We start from the raw sequence: 26,757 nt of genomic DNA on the forward strand, positions 1-26,757 counted from the left end.
ACCTCCAGCTTCTGGCATGGTCAGGAGCAAAAGCTCCCGCATGTGTCCTGCTTCTGTCTTTTGCAAATACAGTTGGTGAGGGCGCCTTGCAGGAGATCGAGGCACAAGGAATTTGATGCTACACTAGCTGGTGGAACAACCACAGGACGAAAATGCCCAGAGATGGAGAGCCAAGCGCTCAGAATCATAGATCACTAGAACTGGAAGGGATTTGGAGAGGTCACCGAGACCAGTCCCTGGCCCTCACGGCAGGACAAAGCAGTGCCTACACCATCCCTAATGTGTGTCCATCTAACCTCCTCTTAAATATCTCCAGAGATGGAGATTCCACAACCTCCCTAAGCAACTTATGCCAGTGTTTGACCACCCTGACAGCTAGGAAATTTTTCCTTACCTCCAACCTAAACCTCCCTTGCTGCAGTTTAAACCCATTAAAACCCTTATCCTATCCTCAGTGGCCAAAAGAGAACAATTTTTTTTCCCTCCTCCTCATAACTCTCTTTTAGGTACTTGAAAACCACTATCGTGTCCCCTCTAAGTCTTCTTTTTTCTAAACTAAACAAGCCCAGTTCTTTCTTTTCATAAAGAAAAAATACAGACAAACTAAAAAAAAAAAACCAGCAGTCATGTAGCTCTCTAACGACTAACAAAATGATTCATTAGGTGATGAGCTTTCATGGGACACACCCACTTCTTCAGATCTCACAGCTCATGTTCTCTAGACCTTTAATCATTCTTGTTGCTCTTCTTTGGACTTTCTCCACATCCTTCTTGAAATGTTGTGCCCAGAACTGGACAATACTCCAACTGGGGCATAATGAGCACCGCATAGAGCAGAAGAATGATTTCCCATGTTTTGCCCTCAACACCCCTGTCAATGCATTCCAGATTCATGTTTGCTTTTTTTTTTTTTGTTTGTTTGTTTTTTGTTTTGTTTTTGCAACAGCTTCACACTGTTGAATCATACTTAGCTTGTGGTCCACTCTGACCCCTAAATCCCTTTCTGCAGCACTCCTTCCCAGACATTTGCTTCTCCTTCTATGTGTATGAAGCTGATACTTCCTTCCTACGTGGAGTACTTTGCACTTGTTCTTACTTCAGACTGTTTCTCCAGTTTGTCCAGATTATTTTGAATTGTGACTATATACCTCCAAAGCAGCTGCAGCCCCTCCCAGCTTGGTATCATCTGCAAATTTCATAAACATACTATGCCAATATCTAAATCGTTGATGAAGATATTGAAGAGAACCGGTCCCAAAACAGACCCCTGCGGAACCCCATTGGTTATGCCCTTCCAGCATGACTGCGAACCATTAATAACTACTCTCTGAGAATGGTTATCCAGCCAGTTACACACCCACCTTATAGTGGCCACATCTAAATTGTATTTGCCTAGTTTATTGATAAGATGATTGTGCGAAACCGTGTCAAATGCCTTACGAAAGTCTATGAATACCACATCCACTGCTTCTCCCTTATCCAGAAGGCTTCTTATCCTGTCAAAACTTCTGTGCTGACAGGTGAAATGAGGGTGACCTTTTTTTGAAAAGGGAAGAAATGGAACACATGTAGGAGCACCACTCCCTGCCTCTTCTCTTTCCTGAATCCCTGCTAGACCACGGTAACAGGTGCCCACATGAGTACACGCTGCTGCGGGAGTCCCCAACTTTCCAGTTGTCCTCGTCAGAGGACTGGGCAGGCCAAGAGCAGCCCCCAACCTATGTCTTCACCCTCTCCTGGGGCACGCCACCCAGAGGAGATGAAGGGGTCCAGGGAGCCCTACAGCTCCCCAGGCTTCCTGAGCAGCCCTTACTACTGTCCAGCTCCAGCTTCTGCCCTGCTTAAGGGGTAGGGCCTCTGGAGGAGCACAGGGCTAAACCTGGTGGTATAGGGGAAGAGGTAGGCTCTGCTTCGAGCCTCAGTCAGCTAAGGAACAGCACTGCAGGGAATCTGGGACAGATGCTGTACCAGAGCTATTCAGACTGGACTGGGACTTGAACTCTGCATTTCGGGACCATCCTGCCCAATTCAGAAGTGATGGTCATCCGAGACCAAAACAGCAACAAATTTTAGCCCACCACAGCAACAGCTCCTGCAGAGACTGATGAGTTCCACCCAGAGGACTGTAAAGCAAACAATGGGCCTGGAGCTATGTGAGATAGCGCTAGAGGATGCCCCTCCCATACCTTTTTTATTTACTTTTGAGCAGGTGACTTCTAACACCAGATTGGACATGGGTGCCTGGTATCTGGCTGTTGAAGCTCAAGCAACATATATGGCCCTGACCTAGCACCAGACCAAACACTGAGACTGCCAAAAATTCAGGTCAGCCATTTGGAATGGCAAGATACGTCCAAGGGCCTTTGCACAGCAGTTGTTTGACTGGGCCACTAGTCACTGATGCTAACAGACAGGTATTGGCAGCCTACTGGACTCCACTATTCCACAACAGTTTACACAGGGACTGCCCAAGACAAGTATCTTGGTTCAGAATCACTGGAAGCAGCAGTAACATTGACAAAGGAAGGAGTAAGTGGAGGTGGACTTTCCATGCAAAGAGCTCTTTTCCTGTATGACTAAGACTTGGGAAAGAAGGTTTACAAACCTCATGCAGTGAAGCCTGGAAAAGAGATACAAGGGATGAAGAAGATGGCCCCCAACCACTCACACGGTAATTTGCTACTAGTGTGCAGGACAGAGAACACATAAAGAGGGACTGAACTTTCATGGATTTCAGGGTCACAGAGTTCTGTGGGTGGACAAATGTACAGTGAGACCTGGGATATGGAAAATCCCCTTCAAAGCAGGCAGAGAATGACAAGGGATGCTGTGGATTCAGCAACAGCAAGTTCTCTTGCACAGAGCAACATGATTAGGCTGCAGTGGGGACAATGATAACTATTTAACCTATATGGGGGAAGAACACTTATCCCATGCTGGTTTCCCCAGAGGAGTAGAAGGCAAGTTTAGTTGGTAACAAGTAAGGACAGTGAAATTGTTATCATATACTGTTATGCTAGGAACTGACTGGATCCCACTCCTCTTACACATAAAAGGTCAACAACGGGAAGGAAGGAACCCCAACTGGTGGGTTTGCGTAAAAAGCCTGTGAGTTTTAAACCCTCTAGGCAGTCCTCAAAGTCCAGTATGTGATAACCCCAGACATATGGTAACAAAGATGCAACAAACTGAAGTACTTGGGGAAGGCTGAGAAAAAAGCAAGAAGGGACAGTGAAGCAGAGTGTGCTACTTCAAGGACATCTGGGGGGAAGGGAGCAGTGGCTTAACTGACTCCTAGGAGAAACAAGCCCAAGGCAAGGCAAAGGATGGAGAACAAACCAGAGAGATAGTGTCTCCCATTAAGTAAATCTCATTGGCCAAACCTACCTTGATAATCCCAACCCAGAGGCAAGATATGTCAGAGGAAGAGCGAGGCTCTTGGGGGACAATTCATGCAGGCACATACAGGCTTGGAGACAGTAAACTGGACGAAAGATCCCTGTGGTGTGATTAGTGTGATGACCAATGAGTGGAGATGGATCTGTGGGGATCCTCTCCTCCAACCGTATTTTTTTTTGTGGTGGAAGACAGGAGACAACCATTAGTGACCCATAGAAGACCATCCCCAAAAGGTACAGGAAGCCCATAAACAGGATAAGGCACAGGCAGCAAAGGAGGCCTCTTCTGCAGGCAAAAAAAAGACCTTGGGAAATAGGCTTGAGGTGTGTGACAGGGCACTTATTAACTGCACTCTGGTCACTGAGTTTGTTGCAGCACTGGAGAAAGGGTAAAAGGCTTAACTGAAGCCAATTATACACTTTGGGAACCATAAGCACTTGCGTGTAATCACTGGGCTAATGATGTAATTGGAAGGAACAGGAAGCAAGGGGGAAACACTCAAAAGTTCAGCAGGTGAACATAGGCTGAGGAAGGGCAAACCTCCACTTCTAAGGCTGAGTTACACTGTGTTACTGCATAGGAAATGAATAAATACCCACCTTGGTGAAAGAGAACAGCTTGGTGTGTATTTGTGACCGTGAGGCCACACAAACCATCCAGGCAGCTGTGTCACAGAGATTCTCTCACCACCTGATGTACGTAAGTGCCTGTGGATGATTGTATCACACACAAAAATGGACAGTTTGAACATTGCCTTGAAAAATGGGCAAAGTCAGAGCTGAGGTAAATTGGCAGAACTGTGTGAATAAAGGTTCAGTCTTCAGAGGCACTGTAATCTCGAAAGCAAGTGAAGCCAAAGGAAACTGAAGACCTCCAACACCTCACATATGGCTTGCTGCATTGCATATGGTCCTAGACAACACTATTAATCCTCTGTTTAGAGAAATACTCCCTAAAAGTTGTTTGTTTAAGAGAGGGAAAAAATCTAAGTAACTTATTTATATGGCTCCTTTGCATTTGAAATCTGCTCTGAAATAGACCCCTCTATTCATCTTATTGGATATTACATTCAATGAGCCATCTGAAGAATATTTGATCTAACAGTCTTACCAGTAGAGAAGATGAGAACTGTGTTGTCCCAAAGCCCATATCTCTTTAGGGCTGCAGTGACATTTCCTACAGCTTCATCCATAATGGACACCATTCCCGCATAGTGACGTCTCTTCCCATCTTTAATGAAGGCGTATGGTTTTGTGTATTCCTCGGGGACCTGAAGGGGCTCATGGACAGATTGGAAAGCAAGGTACAGAAACAGAGGCTGGGGAAATAAAAGCAGTATGCAAGATAAATGAGAGAATATTCAAGCATTAAATGCAAAAAAAAAAAAAACCACCTGAATCAAGTAATATAGCAAATGTCTTGGTTTTGCCCTGATTTCTTTAAGCATAAGAGATGTATAACTCTGGGAAAGATTTTTTATGAAAGTGACTGAAGTATTAGTGCAGGTTTTCATTTTAATGGTAGCAAAGCCAGTTGATTTTATGATCTTCTTGCCAGCCAACTTGTCTTCCTACTGTTTTTTCAAAAACAAGACCAAACTATGTACAATGCTGTTTCTATTACTACAGCAAATTCTCTCGAATCTGCAAGTCACCGAATAGCAAGTTGTAAAAGGTAGCAATTCCAGATTCAGTATAAAAATACAACCATATTTCATACGTCAAAAATCCTGGTTAGTGGCAATGTCATTTGTCATAAAAATCTTCATTACATCCCTGTCACTGGGCTTTTGGGGAGCACAACTCACAATAGGTATTGAGGTTTTTAGGTTTTTTATTTTTCAACCAATGACAATCATTTCATTTCACTGTAAGCTATCTTGCAAATCAGAGAGTGGAGGGGTGGGGCGGGGGGAAGGTCAAGAATAAGATTAAGCCAAGTACGCAGACAAGCCCCTATAGTGACTCAGAAAATTCCCATCCCAGTTCAAACCACGTTAATGTGCCGAATTTGAATATAAAAGACAGCTCGGCTGTTTCCCTTTGAATAGTGGTGCGAAATTTTTTTTTTCAGTAACATGCATACTCTTAAGTATGAACTGGGATGGGAATTTTCTGAGTCACTATAGGGGCTCGTCTGATACTTGGCTTAATCTTATTCTTGACCTTCCCCCCGCACCCGTCCACCCTCTGATTTGCTAACCTTGATCATTTTTTTCTGATTTGTCCTCCTTGATTACTGTTTTTGGTTCTCTGTGCCTTAAATATTGAGTCTGTTCTGGTATGGCTATGGTCTGAAGAAGTGGGTCTGTCCCACGAAAGCTCACCTAATAAATTATTTTGCTAGTCTTTAAAGGGCTACTTGACTGCTTTTTGTTTTGATAGTATATAGACTAGCACGGCTCCCTCTCTGTAGATCTTTTGGAGTGTAAGCTTTCATGGGCAAAGACCCACATCATCAGATGCATGAGGTGGGGGTTCCAGAGGACAGTTTAAAGAGGGAGTCTCAGTCAGAAAACTGTCATGCCTTCATTTAGCAGTTTCCCTTTTAGTATGTGAATATATAACGTTAACAATGTAATATATCGTATTACAGTAAAAACAAAATAATTTGTTACAAATGTCAATCTGCCACATATACTAAAAGAGTACATTTCTAGCATAGTACTTATTCTTGACTAAAGGAGGATTGCTCATTTGTACTACTCTGTTGTGAGTTTTAACAAAATCAAAGTGATAGGTTGTTTTGTTTTGTTTTGTTTTGCAGGGGGAGGATGGGGGAGTTTAACATGACCGTAGGGTTCAATACAAAAGTTTACTGTGTCATGGTCTAAGATTTTCATATTATAGGAAAGAAGGTGAAATTCTGGGTGTCCATCCCCCCCGGGGCCTTTAAATGAAGAATTTCGACTTTGCTTCTCTTTATGAACATAGGTTAAGCTATTTTACATTTAACACACTGCAACTTAATAAGGAAGGCGATTCTAATGATGGAAACATTCCTGGTTTGTGTGTTTGAACACTGTTTGAAGACTGTTCCTCATATGCAGCAAAGCTATGTTGTTAATTATTTTTTTCCATTCAGGTGATTAAAATCTTCTTCATTCACATCCATTTGCATCCTACACTCTCTCTCCTGTAAAGTCTCTTCAACTACTACATGCACCAAGTTACACAATACAAAACCTCAGAGTTCCAAACACCTCGGGAATGGAGTTAGTACATAAATATGAACAAAACGTTATGGTTGTTATTTCAAAATTTACAACTGAATATCGACACAATACAGCTTCAAAACTTTAAAAGCAGCATTTTTCTTCTGCACAGTAAAGCTGTGTCTACACTAGCTCCCTACTTCAAAGGGAGCATGGTAAGTAAGGTGTCGGGAGATTATTAATGAAGTGCTGCACTGCACGTGCAGTATTCATCAAGGTAATTCTTCCCCGCGGCAGTTCTGAAGTGTTAAACTTTGAAGTGCCAGCTCGTTGGAGGACTATAGGGACTTCGAAGTTGCCCAGGCACTCTGAGGTACTGGCAGGTTAGCTGCAGCTACACATGAGCTGGCAGTTTGAAGTTTAACGCTTCGACGATGCCACACAGGAGAATTAGTTTAATGACGTGCTGCATAGGCAGTGCAGCACTTCATTAGTAATCTCCCAACACCTGACTTACCATCCTCCTTTCGAAGTAGGGAGCTAGTGTAGACAAGCTCTAAATATCTTAATTTAAACTAAACAAGAACAGAAAGCTTTCCCTTTTTGGTACTTTCCATGTAATACAGTACTGTCCTATTTGCATTTTTTATTGTCTCTGCCGCTGCCTCATTGCTTATTTCTGATTTCAAATGAGGTATGCTGTTGACAGTCATTTCTTACCACTGAGGTTTTGAACATTTAAGTATCAACGCAATACTGTTCATTTCTGTTTGCTGAATTTTCTAAATTATGTGCACTTTGATGATCTAGGCCTATTTGCAAGATCATGGTTTCCCAAACGGGGGGGACGAGACCCCCTGGGGGGCCATGAAGAAATGCTAAGGGGGGAGGGGTGCAAGGTGACCTGGCCCCCTACATCATTCCCCCCACCTGAAGAAAGATCCAGTCTTTGCTTCCAACTCTCGGCCCCTGCCATTTTACATAAATGACCCAGTTCAGCCGCTATAAAAAGCAGGCAGTCAGCAAAGACCCACATGGAGCTGGCTGTCTTCTGCAAATGAGAGCAAGGGTGGTGGGTGGGAGGAGGATGGGGTTAGCTAGGGGCTGGGGGTGCCTGGCTTGGGAGAAAGGCAGGGGAGGGACTCGGGTGGACAGCTTGCAGCACTCAGGCAACCGGCCAGCTTGTGGGACTAGTGGGGCTCAGGAGGCTGGCCCCAGCAAAGCAGGGCTTGGGTGGCTCAGGCTGGTAGGTGAGCGGCTGTCCTCAGCAGCGTGGAGCTCAGACGGCTTGGCATGGTGGGTGGGCAGCTGGCCCTCGCAGCGTAGGGCTTGGGTGAGCGGCTGGGGCGGGTGACTGGTGGGCAGGAGGCTGGTGAGCAAGTGGGCGGCTGGCCCCAGCAGTGTGGGGCTCGGGCAGGCAGCTCTGGCAATGCAGATCTCAGGCAGACGGGCGGCTGTTGCAGGCAGCTCTGGACACTGGCATGGAGCCAGGCAGCTTGCCAGCTGGGGCTGCACCAGGCAACCACAAGGGGCCAAGAAAAATTATTTGTGCTTATTTTTAATTTTAAACATTTTTATGTCAAGCTTTTGTGTTTATTGTAAATTACAAATTGAATTTTTTGTTAAAGGGAAGTTGAATGATGTTAAAGAAGAGGTGGGGGGGGCATGAGTGTCTCTCCAAAATCAAAAGGCAGGCACAATGCCGAAAAGTTTGGGAAACACTGTTTTAGTGGTTCCATATCTATTTTGTAAAACTTGCACTGGTAAGAGAGTATGATGTACTTAATTCAGTTTCCCCTGGGTCTAGTACAGGTCTTTGTTCCTGTCAGAAAGCAGCACAAGACCAGTTACTCTGATAAGATAGTGAAGGCTATCGTAAATGCAGATCTGCATCTAGATATTTATCATCTATTGTTTACAAAACAAGCTCAAGTCTTAAATTAACATTGCATAAACATTAAGAGGCTTGTAAAATAAGTTCTTACAAAGCAACAGCTTTCTATTGTACCTTCTCAGTTTTATGGTTAGCTATAAGATCTACAGCTCTTTGTGTAAACAGGTTAGTGGAATACATGTTTTCAAATCCAACTGCAATTTCTTCTCCATTTCGAAAATCAAGAGCACAGCGTGTTACATTCTTTGCCCTGATGACTACACAGCGTTCATGAGAATAATAATCTTCACTTCCCAGAAGATAGCCTAGAATAGGAAAAAGGTGTCAAAGTGAGCAACATATAATTTGCTATATATAAACTAGTGCATCAGGCAAAGACTTTCAAAAGGCACAAAGGGAGCTGAGTGCCAAACTGCCCTTTTTCCCTTAGAAAAATTACACCTTTAGAGTTTCACTTTTTTAAAGAAAAACAAGGCTAATCAGCCCAACATTCCTTAATATTTCTCATCTTGTATTTATTTGAAAATAAAAGCACAACATCTAATTCTAGGCATCAGTTATACAAACCCAGAAAAAATTATCGAAACAAAAAAGCAATCCAGTAGCACTTTAAAGACTTGACAGACCCACTTAAAGCTCATCACCTAATAAATTATTTTATTAGTCTTTAAAGTGCTACTTTACAGCTTTTTTTTTTTGTTTTGATAGTATATAGACTAGCATGGCTTTCTCTCTGTTACTATTCAAACAGAAAAAATTAAGAGCTGTTCAATACATATACACATATAAAACAGCATGCATCTAAATTAAAAAATACACATCCTGGGCCTATAGCTAGTGGAATAACTTTAGTTATAGTTTTGTAAACTTTATCTGTTAGTACAGAATTCTTATATCTAAATAAATACTATGAACACTGGAATTATCATACTGCTTGCATTTACTGAATGGTAACACATGGATTACAGGAATGTCTCCCATGTGACCTGTGTAGTGATTTCTGATCTGCTGCTGACACCAGCTGGTGAAAACCAAATCTTTTATAGAATAGTAACAGAAAGGGAGCCGTGCTAGTCTATATACTATCAAACCAAAAAAGCAGTCAAGTAGCACTTTAAAGACTAACAAAAGCTCACCTAATAAATTATTTTGTTAGCCTTATTTTTATACAGTTTATTTTCTTAAGATCAGTTCCTTATTCTATAAAAGCAAAAAAGCAGTCAAGTAGCACTTTAAAGACTAACAAAATAATTTATTAGGTGAGCTTTTGTTAGTCTTTGAAGTGCTACTTGACTGTTTTTTTGCTTCTATAGAATAAGGAACTGATCTTAAGAAAATAAGCTGTATAAAAATAAGGCTCTCCTACAAATTTTGTTTTCCAATCTTGCAAGGTAATGTGCAGCTCATTGACTGGAAGCAATGAAATTGCCTCAAAAACCTTTGCAACCACACCCCTAAATATTCCTCAACTTTCACCACACAAAGATTCTCGAGAATAAAAAGGAGAATGTTGCAAAGCATACCCTGACGGCAACCAAATTTAGGTTCACAGTGGGGGCAGAATCAGTTTCAAAATCCAGAACCTTAACCAAAGCCTTCTCCACCTAAACTCTAATGAATCCCATCACAAACCAAAGATCTAGCCAAACAATTTCCAGCAATATCATTACTGTTTACATGAAAAACTCCACAGATGGAGAAGAGGTCTAAGACAGACCCGGAAGGGCTTTCTAAAGGAAACATCAAAAATATGTTAAGGTAAAAAAAATTAAGTTGTATTGGGCTTTTTTCCTTGCTTTTATTTTTGAAAGAGTATCTAGTGATTTGGACCCAATATCTGACAGTTCCTCTCAATGCCCAGCCTGGGACAGCTGGGGCAGGATTTGCAGAAGCATTGAACATTAACAACTGTGAACTAAGTCAATTGGAATCATGGTTTGAACATATAAAGAATGAAGTACTTTTAAAAATAAGTAACTTCACTCTCTTACTGGGCTCCCAAAATCATTAGACACTTGATAATTTTCGGGTGTTAATCTGTGTAAAACTGGCAGTATTACTACTACCTCAGAGGTACACGATGTGTTGTTCATTAAATATTTGATACGTATTTGGATACTTTGGTGAAGGTGTCACAGAAAGCCCAGGAGAAATTTAATTTTTTTAAATTCAAGGCATTGTTTAGATAGCGTACATTAAGGTCACGGGTCATATATGAAATGTGGAAGATAAAAAAGGAAACATTTAATAATTAACGAGTCACTTAATGAGGGAAGGGTCCCATGGTCATAGTGGAGGAAGTATTACCTCATGAAATTAAAGACTGTATTGTAATGCATATGCATAACTGTGCCAAATTAAAGTCACATAGATATCCTAATTCTGGCAATGCCTAAGTTTTGAGTGCTTGACTTTGTAACTTAAAAGTTCCTTTAACAATTTTTAAATGTAATTTTATCTAAGGCCCTGTAACACTTCATCATGGGAGTGTATTTCAAAAATATGCTTTGAAATGACAAATAATCAGGTAAAATACCTATTGCTTTTTTCTAGTTAAGGCACTTTAATTAACAATAAAACAATACACAGACTAAAGTGTTGTCTAACCTAAACTTAGAAACATGAAAAATTCAATTTAAAATTTCCTCTAAGAGCAAACTCACACAATGAACAGAGTAACTGAGCCATGGGACAAGTTCAATGTGGTGCTTAAAATACCACTACAGTAAGCCCTCAATTTAAGGGACTAGTCGGGGAGGGGTGTCCATTAATGCCATAAGTCCATTAAATGCGAGGGTTTTGCCTTGGTGCCTCCCTTTGCCAGGCTTCCTCAGCTCTCCTCAGCACCCCCCTCCCGCAATAAATGGGTGAGTCACCAGAACCACAGGAGCTACCAGAGGAGCTGCTGCAACTCAAGATGACGACGTGGCTGCAGGAGGAACTGCCAACGCTTCCCTCACCGGGTGGTAGCATACACAGGCAGACAGCACTCGCATATACGCCCCACCCCAGTAGGAAGAGTGCATGGTGGCTCCTCCAGCTTCGGTGACTCTAGCCAAGGGGCAGCTTTTGCTGCCGCTTTGGCAGCTCCAGTTGCAGCAGAGGCCCCAACTATGGTAGCAGCTGCTCCAGTGGCAGCTCCAGAGAGTACTTTCTTTGTGGGGGGGGGGGGGGGGGGGAAGAGGGATTCAGTGGACTTCAGGAATAACACGGGAAGGGAGGCTGGTGGACATTTGTTTTTTCCCAAGTCCTCTGCATTGAGGTCTGCTGAATCGGAGGTTTACTGTATCAACTTCTGTGGGTTTAAAGTAAAATAAAAAATATCAGACCATTGTCAGCAATAGGCTGAACATTTATTTATCAAGTGTACTCTGCTAAATTAGAGACCTGTATTTTGGTATGTGCTGAAACACTTTTACTAGCTGCTAATTTTGAGACTGTTGTTCTTAACAAGTATTTCCCCTTTCAACATGGTCAGTAAAAGTACTTTTAAAAAATACTAAATCAGGCCATTACCAAAATAAGTATCAAATCCTCTGCGGGTTGGAAGGCACTCTTTTTTGTACATGCCTAGATGCCACTTCCCAACCATGTGGGTAACATATCCTGCTTCCTTCAGCAGTTCAGGCAGGAGTTTCTCATCCAGTGGCACACAGCTGGGCTGGCAAGGCCAAATTATTTGGTGCTGTAAACCTGTACGGATCTTGGAAAAATAAACCCAGTGCAGGCATTAGTTATAGCAGATGGCAATGTATGCAATAAAAGCACTATACCAATATTTTAAAATACACACATGGTAAAATGAGTGTGGAGACTCACAATTCCATAATACATACAGCATTAGCAAAAACACTCTGGAAGTATTTTACAGACTGCTTGCCTGAAGATCATATAACCCTTCCCCCTCGGCCAGCTTTCATTTGAAAAATAAGACAACACATTTTTTGTACTGTTTCTGGCTTACAAACATACCATGATTACCTGTCACTAGTAAAGAAAGCACATTTTATTTAGGCAATCAAAAACTCAGTAGCATGACGATTTAGATATACTCAAGGATATCCCACAGCAGTAGGCATCCTTCAGTCTGCATAGACTATGGATCGCGCCCTTTAAAGTTTCAATTGAGGACTTCATTTACAGTGTCTATTGTGACTATGAAGACCCACATGAGCGTGACAGTCCTTGCTACATCTCTTGCAGATGTAGTGGGTGTCTGGCAAGTCCTTATTGTGCTTTCTGTGCGCTCGCTTCTCCTCTGCTAGCTGTCTGATCTTCATCTCGCCCTTCCGAAGGCCCTTGTGTAATCCCTGCCTCCATCTGCTGCAGTCATCTGCTAGTTCTTCCCAGTTGTCCAGCTCGATGTCTACCTCTCTGAGGTCTCTCTTGCAGACATCTTTGTAGCCCAGCTGGGGGCCTCCGGGAAGTCTTTTGCCAGAGGCTAGCTCACCATACAGGATGTCTTTTGGAATCCTTCCATCATTCATCCTGTGGACGTGGCCAAGCCAGAGGAGTTGACGCTGCCTGAGGAGGGTGTGCATGGCTGGGATTCCAGCTTGCTCAAGGACGGCTGTGTTGGTCACTCTGTCCTTCCATGATATTCCAAGGATGCGCCTGAGGCAGCGCAAGTGGAAGACGTTCAGCCTCTTTTCCTGGCGGGCATACAGGGTCCAAGTCTCGCTGCCATAAAGGAGGGTGCTGAGGATGCAGGCTCCGTAGACTTGCATTTTGGTGTGAGTGTACAGCTTGTTGTTATTCCACACTCTCTTGCTGAGTCTGGACAGAGTTGTGGCTGCTTTTACGATCCTCCTATTTAGCTCAGTGTCCAACGACAGGGTGTCAGTGATGGTGGACCCGAGGTAAACAAACTCATGGACGACCTCTAACATATAGTTGTCAATGCTGATTGATGGGAATTCAGCAACATCCTGACCGAGTACGTTTGTCTTCTTTAGGCTGATGGTAAGCCCAAAGTCCTTGCACGCTTTGGAGAACTGATCCAGTAGTTTTTGAAGCTGGTCTTGTGTGTGAGACACTACAGCAGCATCGTCTGCGAACAGCATGTCTCTGATGAGGACTTCTCGCACCTTAGACTTAGCTTTCAGCCTTGCAAGATTAAACAGTTTCCCATCAGATCTTGTGTGCAGCAAGATGCCCTCTGTTGAAGATCCAAAGGCATGCTTCAGGAGGAGCGCGAAGAAGATCCCGAACAATGTTGGAGCAAGCACGCATCATTGTTTGATGCCACTCCTGATTCTGAAAGCATCCGATAATGCGCCGTCATATTGGATGGTTCCTCTCATGTCTTCATGGAACGACTGGATCATCTTGAGTAACTGTGGAGGACAGCCTATCTTGTGGAGCAGTTTGAACAGACCATCCCTGCTGACCAAGTCAAAGGCCTTGGTCAGGTCGATGAAGGCTATGTAGAGTGGCTTTCTCTGCTCCCTGCACTTCTCCTGGAGCTGCCTTAGAGAGAATACCATGTCAATGGTAGACCTCTCTGCACGGAATCCACACTGCGATTCGGGGTACACCCTCTCAGCAATCTTCTGGAGTCTGCCAAGGATGATGCGAGCGAACACCAACAATTTAAGCTTGCTTGCTGGAATGTGCGGACCATGCTGACCGGCTTGACTGAAGATCTTCAGGCCATCAGTGACACCCGCAAGACTGCTGTCATCAACGAGGAACTGAAGAGGCTCAGAGTTGATATCGCTGCACTGCAAGAGACGCGACTCGCAGATTTGGGATCTCTAAAGGAAAAGGACTACACCTTTTTCTGGCAGGGTAAAGCCCAAGAAGAACCCAGAGAGCATGGTGTTGGCTTTGCTGTCAGAAACACCCTTCTACAAATGGTTGATTTAGTCACGGGCGGATCAGAAAGACTTCTTCGGATCATGCTTCAAACTTGCGCTGGTCCTGTCCACCTGATCAGCGCTTATGCTCCAACCCTGTACGCCACACCAGATGTAAAAGACAAGTTCTATGACGTGCTTAGTGCTGCTGTAGCGCAAATACCTGCTTGTGAACAACTGTACATCTTGGGTGACTTCAATGCAAGAGTTGGAGCTGATTGGGGCCTCATGGCCTTCCTGCTTAGGACACTTCGGTGTGGGAAAAATGAATGACAATGGACAGCGTCTCCTTGAACTGTGCTCGTACCACAATCTGTGCATCACAAACACCTTCTTCCAAACGAAGCCACAGCACAGAGTGTCGTGGAGACACCCACGCTCGAAGCACTGGCATCAACTTGATGTGGTCATCACTAGGCATAATAACCTCAAAAACGTCCTTCTGACACGCAGCTATCATAGTGCTGACTGTGATACAGATCACTCGCTAGTTTGCTCCAAGCTCAAGCTGAGACCCAAGAAGCTGTACTGCTCTAAACCTGCTGGAAGGCCCCGCACTGACGCCAGAAAGACAGCAAAGTCGGAGAAAGCTGAAAAGTTCAGAGAAACCCTCCACGAAAATCTGCGCAGCGGCCCTGGGGGTGCCGATGTGACATCCAAATGGCAACATCTGAGGGATACAGTTTACAACACGGCCTTGTCAGTGTTTGGAAGAAGAGCTAGAAACACAAACGACTGGTTCGAAGCTAACTCCAATGAGATGATTCCAGTCATTGAAAAGAAGCGCGCTGCGCTCCTGGAGTACAAACGCTCACCGAGCCAGAGTACCCAGGAAGCAGTTAGAGAGGCCAGAAGAACAGTACAGCAGACAGCCAGGTGCTGTGCCAACAACCACTGGCTCGAGCTATGCAGCAGCATCCAGACCTGTGCTGACTTTGGTAACCTCAGAGGAATGTACGAGGGTATGAGGAAGGCATTAGGACCCACCCAGAACAAGATGGCACCTCTGAAATCCAAATCTGGTGAAGTCATTGCTGACAAAGCCAAACAGATGGAGCGCTGGGTTGAGCACTACTCCGAGCTGTACTCACGCGAGAACGTTGTGGTTGATGCGGCCCTCGATGCCGTCGAGCTCCTACCAGTAATGGACGAACTGGATCAAGAACCGACTGTGGATGAACTGAAGAGAGCCATCGACAGCATTGCAGCAGGAAAGGCCCCTGGTCAGGATGGTATACCACCAGAGGTAATCAAATGTGCCGCGGACACACTCCTGGAACCCCTACATGAGCTACTGTGCCTGTGCTGGAAAGCGGGTGACATTCCACAGGATATGCGCGACGCTAACATTGTAACGTTGTATAAGAACAAAGGAGACAGAAGCGACTGCAACAACTACCATGGAATCTCCCTCCTAAGCATCACTGGTAAACTGTTCGCTCGCGTCATCCCACAGCATATAAAGTAAAATATATACTGGAAGTCAATTATGAAACTCCCATTGGCTTCAGTAGAGACAGAATTTCAGCTACACAGTCTAAGTTCATCATAAATGCAAAAGAGGAATTCTAAGAATGATTAAAATCAATAATCTTCTTACTAATTGATATAGTAAGGGGGAACTTTAGAAGCCAAAATGTGAGCTCATTTGTAACCTAAACAGAGAAAACAACCTCACATATATAAGCTTTATACTTGGCAGAAAGAAAACTGAAACTCGTGCTCCACTTCTGCTAAAATTTTCATTAAAAGTGCAAACTTGACTTGACCTGCCTGTGTTTCAAAGCTAAAGTATAACACATCTCTGTTATTTGTTCACAGATTCTCAACTTCCTTCTTAAATTATAATAAAAGCTCCATTATCTGGCACCTCTGGGGAACTGGGGGTGCAGGATAATCAAAAGTGATGGTGGCCCTGCTCCTGCCAGCACTGCTGGCTGCGCTGCCAGCCCCACAGCCCTCCTGCCTCTGTCTGGGTACCAGTTGGCCTACCCCATGGCATCCAGCACTGCTCCAGTGGCTACCGGCAGAGCAGGTGCCAGTTATTGACCATGCCGGTTATCCAAATTCCAGATAACTTGACTTTTACTATAACTAGATTCTGTAGAAGAGTTCTGTAGTTCTCCTTCTCTCAACTTCTTCCTTGCAAATTAGAAACAATTCCCAGAACTGAAGACTGGCTCTGTGCAAGCTTGTCTCTCCCCAGCTAAGAGTGGTTCAATAAAAGATCCGACTTCAACTACCTTAGCTCTCTAATATCATGGAACTGACATGGCTACAGCACTGCATACATTTGGAGAGAGCAATTTCAAGGCGAGGCATTTCTTCCCCATGTTGATTCACCTTTTAATCTTTTTATTTGGACTGCTGTAGAGGATGCTGACTGTAGTGGGGTCCTTCATGACACGGGACTGCCAAGTATCTGGTTTTTACTTGGAACAGGCAGTCAAAAGGGGACCCTTGTGGCTTTGGTCAGTACCAATGATGAAGCCATTAAAAGTCCAGTTAGCATGGGGCTGACATGCTCCCGACCTGGTTCTACACACAGCTTTCAGAAGTGGCAACATGTCCCTTAAACTCCTAGCGGAGGAACAACCAGGAGGATTTCATGTACTGCCCTGATCTGCACGCCAATTCCATAGTTCCCATTGGCCAGGAACCGCAGCCAATGAGAGCTGCCAGGATAGTTCCAGCAGGCAGAGGCTGCACACGCTGCACAGAGCTACCTGGCTAGCCCTACGCCTAGGAGCCAAGTGATGTGTTGCCGCTTCCAGGGAGCTTCCCCGAGATAAACACCGTGTGGTTTGTGCACCCCAACCTCCTCCTACATCAGTGTTCCCCGTAAGCTGAGTGCTTGGGTGGCCCCTCGTCATGGCAGCTGAAGCTCCCACTCCTGCCCCGCAGCAGTGCAGAGAGCAGCAGGAGTCCCCACCTGCCCCGCAGGGCCAGGGGAGACAGACAGAGCCCCTTGGCAGCTGGGAAGGAGGACAGAGGCTAGAGCCTGTGGTAGTCCCGGTGAGCCCATAATGGGGCAGGATTCCTGGGCTCAGGGGAAGATGGGGCCACAGCAGCCCCAGAAGTACAGGGCTGTCTGCAGCAGAAGTTCTGGACCTTCCCTCATCTGGCAAATTCTCTTGTTCAGGACCTATCAGGGCCCAATCACGCCAGACCAGGGAGGTTCAACCTGTACAACCAATCAAGACTGGAGAAAAACGACACACTTCAGAGAACCTAACCCATCTGCACAAATCGGCAATGAAACAGTCCATAGCCTTCAATGTGAATCTATGCAGAGTAAAGCAACTTGAGTAATTCAACTTATTCTTTCCACACAACCTACTATATCACCTCAAAAAAAGGACCTGCAGTCATCTGCAGACAGCTCTATAAATACTTCCACACAGCATGCAGCAGCAATAAGAAAGCTAACAAAACATCAGAATGCATAGGGAATGACATAAAGAATAGTACAAAAATAGATTATATCAATCAATTTACTTGGTCCGTGAATACTGTGTTGACATGGAGCAATCAGCACTGAACAAAAATATGGCAAAGATAGAGGCGACTTCTAGACTGAATATTTCACTGGCATTTTCATCTGACAGGAGACTGTTTACCTTCAAGAGAACAAGATACAGAAAATAACGGTAGAGCCAAGGTAGACTCAGAAATTCTATTCCCCTGCTCAGAATAAGACAGCAAGGTGACATTCAATTAAAATGAAATGGGACAGTTTAAAAACTGATAAAAGGAAGTGGCTTTTTGCACAATTACATTATGGCAATGAATCACACAAACTATAATTGATTTTAAAAAGGGTTTGAGCCTTATATGGAGAAAGTGAAGGGATATAAACCTTTATTCTTCAATGAACAGCACAAGTGCTAACTACTGGGAATTAAAAGAAACTTTCCTTGTGGTTAGGCTGTTTTAAATCTGCCTACTGCAAGGTTTCTCACGCCTCCTTACGAAATTGCAAACAGAAGACTGGACTAGGTGGACCGCTGCTATGGTCCCACATGGCTATGCCCATGTTTCTGTAAATCAGATGGATGATGCAAGGCTCTATGGAAGTTGTTTTCCTGTTTAGTTGAATTTGACATAATGTACATGAGCAACCAAAACAATTTTTTTTAATATTTGAGTTAAGCTATGAACTAATTCTCAAAGTCTGAAAAATCAGGGACTGAAGGAAGAAGGCGACTTTCAAATGTAGAGTACTTATTACGGCATGAATATATAGTCTAGTCCTGCATTTAAAGAAAACCTTTCCATTTATTTTTAAATGTGTCATGTGTTGTGTCTTTGGCAGAGAGGAAGTAGCAATTTCCCACATTTTAGATTAGAGAACAGCAACATGTGATTCGGCTTTTACAAAGATACTGATACAAGAGAATGATATCACTGTTTATGGCTTGGTTCTAAAGCCATTTTCATTAGTCAATTTTTTTTTAACAATTCATTAACAAATAACTTTAATTTTAAAACAAAATATTTGTGCATTGAAGGTAAATGCTCCCTGCTACCGTGCAATGTAGAGGAGTCAAAAGTCACAAAAACTCCACAAAGAGTGAGCCAGGAAGCACACAGAAGGAAGACAACAGTATGGGACAGCCATGCCTCACTTGCAAATCTTTTCAAAATCACAAGGACTTCCAAAATATTCATATTAAGGGGGCAAAATAAGAATCAGAGCAACAGTGTGCAGGTGGCTATTTAATATACATTAGGTACCTAGCCTAACCATACACGTAGCCAGAAGTAGGCAAGATCCCGCTTACCAAACTGCTGGATCTGGCCAGTGGCCCAGCAGGAGCCTGGGACAGGGTCCATACCTGCCCTTCTCCTACACACCATTCAAAGCAGCTGGCAGAGGGGGCCATGTGCTCTCCGGAAGCCTGCCAACAGGAGCTGCCCAAGCTGTGCTTGCAGCACAGGCAGCGCCCCCTTCACACAAATGGCAGAGAGCACATGGGCCTTACAGCCAGCCACCCTGAGCCGTATGCAGGGCATGGCAGGGACCTACTTGAAGGACCTACTGAGCTGCTGGCTGTGAGCCACCTAAGATAAGATTTCCCTGCCGGACCCTGCACCTGGCACCCCACCCCTACCCTCTCCTCAGTCCTCTGCTCTGGGTCACACCTCAAACCCTCTTCACCCCTGCTTCTGCACTTGTATCTCCTCCCAGACCCTGCAACTCCTCCTGGACCCCAATTCTCTGTCCCAGGTCACAACCACCTCCTTCACCCAAACTCCTACACAGACCCTGCACCCCCATCCATACCCCAAGCTCCCTTCTGCATCCAACCTCCATCCCAGATCCCACACCTCCAACATTAATATCATGGAAGTTTTCACCCCTTGATCACTTACCAAATTCTTGGGGGCTCTCCATTAAAAATTAGAATCCACCCAACACACAGCACTCTCTCCAGGTGAGTTACAAAATAAAAAACAAACCACAAATACCACCATTCTGAAAAGACCAGTAGAGGTCACATCAATAAATAAAATATTTGCCCTGTGAGATCTTGGTGTTTCCTTTAAAATTTCAAAGGCACTTACGTTCTACAGTAATGTGCACTGTGTAAAAACCTAATCACATTAGATATTTGGAAGAACGAGCACTTCAAACAAACACTTCTTTTAATCCTACCATAACAAGGTATCAGAAAATGTATGTAAAGTGATATACAATCTGAAGAGCTCACACCTTCAACAGGTATAGGCTTTTTGTTTGTTTTGCATGGGGAAAGTATTTTGCACTGCAACTGATTATGGTATGGTCTTCTTGACAAGTAAAAATTAACTTGTCTTGATAGGGCATCAGCAGCAGCACTGTGACATGCAGTAGTCGGCTAGACAAGCACCTGACAAGTTTTTAGGCTCTACAGCACATGCTGCAGCCACCCCTGGTAAGAGCAATGTCTGCTTATAAAACATTTCCAGAGGAACACTCTCCTTACTGTGAATTGTCCACACTCTCTCCCAGCAATACCACTTCAGTCAGCCAACAAAAATTAACTTATACCTGCTAATAATGAGCATCTACTATCACACAATCCTGCCACCGTGCTGAGGGAGACACTGCAAAAACCCACTAGAGGGCTCTCCCCTCCAAATAAGTCAACGTAACTATCACTTACAGGGTCATCTTGACTAAAAGGGAACAGACCTTCAAAGGCTGTTAGGCTTTACTGCCTCTGCGCACTAGTCGGCTTTGGTATAGCTAACGTATTCAGAGTACTTGGGGGAAAACTTTTCAGAAGGGCTCCTTTTGAAGCGGGTCTTTGCCCACAAAAGCTTATGCTCCAAAATACCTCTTAGTGTATAAGGTGTCACAGGACTTTTTGTTGTTTGTGATTTTTACAGAGCCTAAATGTCGTTGGCTGAAAGTCACGTGGGCCTTTCATAACCCCATTAGGAGCCTGCCGGCATCTTCAGATGCCTAAATACCTTTTACAAGGCAGACTCCCCCTGTCCAGGGGGCTTAGGAACTTCCGACAGTGTCACCCTTGGCTGGGGCGGGGGAAGTTGCCTAAGAGGTTTCGCCCAGACCGGCAGCTCCCTGGTGGCTCTGGGGAGGGTTTAGCGGGGCCGGGAGAGGCTCACATGCCCCGGCCCCCCCAGCCTGCGCCCCACCGCGGGGCCCTCCCGCCACAGCAGCTCAGAGACAAGCCCGTGCCACAGCCGCCCGCTCGGGGGACCCCCCCCCCACCCCTGGCACTCCGGCCGGGGCTGGGGGCTGCCCGGGGACCGGCCTGGCTGCCCTACCTGGTAGCGGCCGGTGAGCAGCTGGCTGCGGGACGGGGTGCAGAGGGGCTGCGTGTAGTAGCGCTCCAGGCGCACCCCGCCCGCGCCCAGCGCGTCCAGGTGCGGGGTGCGGATGAGGGAGCCGTGCCAGCCCACGTCGTGCCAGCCCAGGTCATCGGCCAGCACCAGCACCAGGTGCGGGGCCGCCGCGCTGCCAGCCACGCACAGGCGCAGCCAGCACAAGAGCAGCGGGAGCCGCGCCGAGCCCAGGCCGGGCCCCGGGTGCCTCCCCATGCCGCCCGCCCGCCGCGCAAGGAGGAATTGGCCGGCGAGGCGAGGCGGGGCGGGGCACAGGACTAGCGGCTTCAGCTCCCCTCCCCCGGCAAGGGGCTGCCTCCGGGGCCCGGGACCGCCCCCACGCAGCCGGGGAAGGAGAGGGACCGAGCTTCCGGGCCTTCCACCCAGCCCGACACTTCTCGCCTTGTGCGCTGCCTGACTCCAGCAGGCCCAGCCCACAGCAGGCCCAGGGCAAATTCAGAGCAGTTCCTTCCCAGCACCACCCAGCTTGCACACACCGCCAAAGAAACTTTGTGGGGGCACAGGAGAACCATCCCCGGAAGAACTGCAGACGGATACCTCCTTGCACAAACCTGGACTTCAAAGTCACAGCTCAAAACAAAACCAAACCAACAACGCAAACCCATGAACAGTGGCATCACAAAGCAATCTCGCCATCCACAACTCTTGCTCGGAAAGAGGGAGAAAAGTTCTTTGACTGTCAGAAAACCATGGGGAAGTTAAAGACCTTTTTAGTCAAAAATACACAGAAAACCTATGCAATATTCAGCATAAAATGCAGAGAAATTTTAAGTCTCTCATGAATAAAATACTGACACACACAAAGGACAGAAACAAATACCAGACAACCCTAGGAAAAAATATATCATGTAAAATAATTACGCACAAAAAATTCAAACCCAATAAACAAAAATCTACTCATCCAGCATAGCAAAATCCAAACAGAAACTTAAAAATAGAAAGGAATTCAACTTTAAAAGCTAAAAGCAATCTGATATTTTGATAAAGACTCTGAGAATATAGTGTACCAAACTCTATTAGATGAGCCAGTTTAACACAGCAACTGAAAGCAATCCCATAAACAGAAGCTGAAATCATGTGGCCCAATGACATAATTATTTAAACACTAAAACACAGCAAACAACTCCAAGTAAAACATACTTGGCAGTGAGAAACAGCAGCCTGCCTTGCAGACTCTTCAAAATTTTTGACTCAATTTGGCATTTAGGTCTAACCTTAAAACTGCTATAAAAGCAAAACTGATGGAAAGCTAAGAATCATTTTTTTATCCCAGTTCATTTACACAGGTCAAAAATAAAATACTTGCATGGACTGGCCTTCAAACAAGAAAAGAAGTGAGACAGGAATGTCTACCCAATCCCTCAACCCTCGGATGTCCTCTAAATACCTGAGTCATAAAATGCCTGCTCAGCGGGACTGAGCTATTACCCACGCAAACTGGGGTCCAAAGGAAAGTTCTGTTACTAGAAACATACTGGAAATATTTAATTTTACAAATCAACTTATATAGCAAGATAAAAATACCGATTAAAACTCCCACCAAAATGCAGGCCCTTTTTCAGGTCATGAGCCACTGGCCCATAGACAAACCAATCGGGGTCACAGATGTGAGAAGCAAAAATAAATAAATAAATAAATAAATAAATTAAATAAAACAAAAACAAAAACAAAACAAAACAACAAAACACTTCACTGATGTGGTGCCTGCCTGATTTGCTGTGGGGGGTGGGGAAGTCTGGGCAGGAGGGAGGGTGCAGGAGTGGGTTGTGTGTGGTGATCTGGGTGGGAGGGAGTTGAAGGAGAGGGATTGGGGTCTGGGCAGAAGGTGGAGCAGTAGTAAGCTGGGGGTGTGAGTCTAGGTGAGAGGAAGGGTACAGGAGGTTTTGGGGTGTGGGGTCTGAAAGGGAGGGGTCAGGGTGGGGGTGAGGGGTCTGGGAGGGAGGGATCAGAAACAGGGTGCAGGTGGGGAGTCTGGTCAGGAGGGGTGAGGTCTGGGCAAGCAGGGTGGAGGATTTGGAGTCCAGGGTCTGGGAAGGAGGGGTCTTGGAGGAGGCCTGCAGGAAGGGGTAACAGTGGGGCTGTTTGAGAGAGGACACAGGAGTTGTCTGAGGGCACAAGGTCTGGGAAATGGGGGTGTACTTACCTTTGCAGACTCTGGCATGCACATGGCTCTGTGCCTGCATCCCACTGCTCCCAGGCATGGCCCTCTGCTGCTCTGATTGGCCAGATTTCCAGCCAGTAGGAAGCCTCAGAGCAGGCTACCCAAGCTGTAGTTGCTCCTCATCCCTTCTGGCTGGGAGAAGAGAAGTGACTGTCAACTGAGCCCTTGGCTAATACCTGCAGATTCCTATGGTTGACCTCTAGCAATTGGTCCCATGGCTGTAGACAGAGAAGCTGCAGGTAGCTCTGCGACTACTGGGGCCATTAAGCTAGGAGCAGATAAAGAAACGAGTTAACCTCAAGGAATGTTGGTCACTAGTAGGAAAGGAATGTCAAGGGGAGTAGGAAAATAGGAACCAGGTCAAATTTGCAGAAGGAAAACACCCCAGCTGGTTAGGGAGCTCACCCACGATAGAAGGAAAACAAGCCTGGGGAGAGGTGGTGATGACCCCATGCAAGACTAGCATGGAGACAGGAGCAGAGGGAGAAAGGCAGGCAACTTCAGGGTCCCAGGGTGAAATGCTCACTTTGGGGAAATGATATTTCCAATGGCTGGCTCAAACAGCAGGATGGGTGCTAGGGAGGGATTTATGAGAGCTGATCGGGTATCTGCTGGCTGTAGAATGTTCCTGAACTGAGAGGAGGATCACATACAGTGACTGGTGAAATAGAGTGGTACTGGAGAAACGGCTAGAGAATGTGTGGATGAGGAAGGAAATAAATCGGTGGGGAGTTTCTCCTGATGACTATGAAATTTCTGCTCACTGTGCACACAGGGTAAATCCATATGGGTGTTCAGCTCAGTGAGAAAAACAGGGTTGGAGGGAGCTCTGTCTGGCAGAACACAGAGTCATGCAGAGGGGTGTGATCAAAATGAGAAATGCCTTAGACTCATTAACAACAAGAAATCCTGTGTTGCCTTATAGACTAACAGATTTTTTGGAGCACAAGCTTTTGTAGGCAAAGACCTGCTTCATCTGATGCATGTAAGACTCAGTAATGGGTATACTCTAGCAGTGCCATGCCAGGCTCACACTTGGAAGGGGACAATAATTAATTATTACATGGGGGCCCACAAATCTGTTTGGTACCTGGCCCACAAAATGTTAAGCTGGCCCTGATAACAGACGTATGAAATTAAGCCTCAAGCTACAACTTTTATTAAACTGGAGTGCAGGTGAGGAGCACTTCCTGACCATCTCCCATACTCTCCTGTAGCAGGCATTTAATTTGTTCGTATGGTGGGGTTACAGGATTTCCTACAATATAATCCATATCTCAGGATAGACTTTCCTCAGCCTGCTCTCCAACAACTCAGCTTTCTGTGAGTCCTAGCATCCTCCCTCTCACGCACACAATATGAGACACAGCATGCACAAGGGTGGGGAGTGGACATTGGCCTGTGAGGACCACAAGATATGCCATCGGCCTACAAAGGCCACACGGTCTCACCCTATCCCATGAGCCATTGCCAAAATCCATCTGTTACATCTGAAAATCTTTCACTGTACTCTTTTAACCACACTGGCACATTTCTACTTAACCTACTGTGGTAGAAAGTGCTACAAGGAAAGAAACAAACAAAACAATGCAAAACCCCCAAAACACACTCCCTACTTTTCTGCCAATTGGGCCATACAAAAAAAGAATCATTTCCTTACCCCCTCAAACAGCTGGTTGTCTAGACTTAGAGCACCTCTCTGGCCCAATTCCCATTCCTAGTTGAGGTGTGGCTGCTGGGACAGAGAAAGGCTAAGCATGACCCCTATGACAAGTTAAATCCTGGCCAATCTGTAGCCTTCTCCCTCAAAGAGCCAATGGACGCCAGCCGAGCTGAAACTAATTTAATTTTATTTTACAGGTACTGTTGTATTGCAACCGTCCTTGGGGAGGGGGGGGGGGGGGGGGGCTCAGGGCAAGGGGTTGGAGGACTCAGGACAGGGGTTGGGGAGTTGTGGGGGGCTTAGGGCAGAGAGTTGGTGTGTTGGTGGGAAGCAGCTTGGGGTTGGGGCAGTCGCAGTCGTGGTCGGTTACCTGCCTTGTGCTGCTCCTGTTCCTGGACAAAGAAGCTGTGGTTGTGGGAGCACTGCGTGTAGGCAATAGCGGCAGTGTGTGAAGACTCTCAGACCTTCCCTTCCTGCCCCCCCAGGAAGCACGTGTCTCTGCTGTGTTCAGCCAGAACAGTGAGGGGGCAGCAGGACAGGCTGGGCACTGCACAAGGAGCTCGGCTGGGAGCGCATACTGCCACCTACAGTGCTCCCAGCTGGCCCCTTTCATGGCACACACGTGCCTGATGCTTAGTGCAGCACAGAGCCAGCAGGACTGTTTGGGAGCCCCACTGGGAGACGGTGAGACCCCAGCTGGGAGTGCTTGCCTCTACTTGCAGTGGAGAGCCCCCAAACACCCACCCCTTTCTTACCAGTGCAACGCACCAAGGTGTACCAACCTTCTTTCGACTTTGGGTGTCAGTGACTCCTGGTGGGAGGAGCTATCTATTGTCCTTTGTAAATGTCTCCCTTTCACAGCTGGCCCCATCAAGTTTCTCTAGCCCTCACAGCAGGTGGGTGGCAATTTCTCTAGAGAATGCTCCCCAGCTTTTCGTTTTGTTCCGATAGTCTTCCAGTCTGTCTCTTTCATAGCCTTCCTTTTGTGCACTGGCATTATTCCTTTTATATTCCATTACGTCCACACACTTCACTGTATTTTTTCAAGTATCAGAAGGGTAGCCGTGTTAGTCTGGATCTGTAGCAGCAACGAAGGGTCCTGTGGCACCTTATAGACTAACAGAAAAGTTTAGAGCATGAGCTTTCGTGAGTTAACTCACTTCTTCAGATGCAGAGATTTCCAGGACCAGCATCTGAAGAAGTGAGTTAACTCACGAAAGCTCATGCTCTAAACTTTTCTGTTAGTCTATAAGGTGCCACAGGACCCTTCGTTGCTGTATTTTTTCACTTTCTTGTATGCTTTGTTCCTTTCTTGAATTGCTTTTTACACTCCACATTCCATAATGGTGCATTGTTTCTACCTTTTACATGACTTGAAATCTTAGGTATATGTAACTTTGCTGCCCCCATGGTTTTCTTATGGCTACCAGACTCTGCAGTGGCATTACTTATACATTGTTCATTAATTTTTAACTACTTAGTTTTTAAACCGATCTCAGTTTGTTTTTTTATATTCCTAGTAGGGGGCCTTCCTCCATCCTCAACACTGCCATTACTGGCATATCTTAAAAGTGCCAGAGAGTGAACACTTTCCATTCCCTCTTATTCGTTGACTTCCCAGCTGCACTGGCAAAACAATTCCTAGGTCTAGATGGGAGAGATTTCCATTGTTTGTGTTAAACTTCATGGGTGTACCATCACTTGATGAATACATAATTTTCACCAGTGAATTGTTCTAGACATTTGCTGTTCTTATTTTCTCCACTTCTCAGT

At 45.5% G+C, this 26,757-nt stretch overlaps 1 protein-coding gene across 2 annotated transcripts in view; it reads right to left on the minus strand.

The window, feature by feature from the left end:
• Positions 1-21,400, minus strand: part of ARSB (arylsulfatase B) — a 102,792-nt gene extending 81,392 nt beyond the window's left edge. For both annotated transcript variants that reach the window (XM_074995457.1, XM_074995458.1), the window contains exons 1-4: positions 21,083-21,400; positions 11,964-12,150; positions 8,562-8,752; positions 4,510-4,717 (exon numbers count right to left, since the gene is read on the minus strand). In XM_074995457.1, coding sequence (XP_074851558.1) covers positions 4,510-4,717; positions 8,562-8,752; positions 11,964-12,150; positions 21,083-21,355 — 859 coding nt within the window. In that variant the 5' untranslated portion in view covers positions 21,356-21,400. The remainder of the gene's footprint in view (positions 1-4,509; positions 4,718-8,561; positions 8,753-11,963; positions 12,151-21,082) is intronic.
• Positions 21,401-26,757: the final 5,357 nt, after the last annotated feature.

Source organism: Carettochelys insculpta, chromosome 5 (genome assembly GCF_033958435.1).
Source record: "Carettochelys insculpta isolate YL-2023 chromosome 5, ASM3395843v1, whole genome shotgun sequence".
NCBI classification, from domain to species: Eukaryota; Metazoa; Chordata; order Testudines; family Carettochelyidae; genus Carettochelys; species Carettochelys insculpta.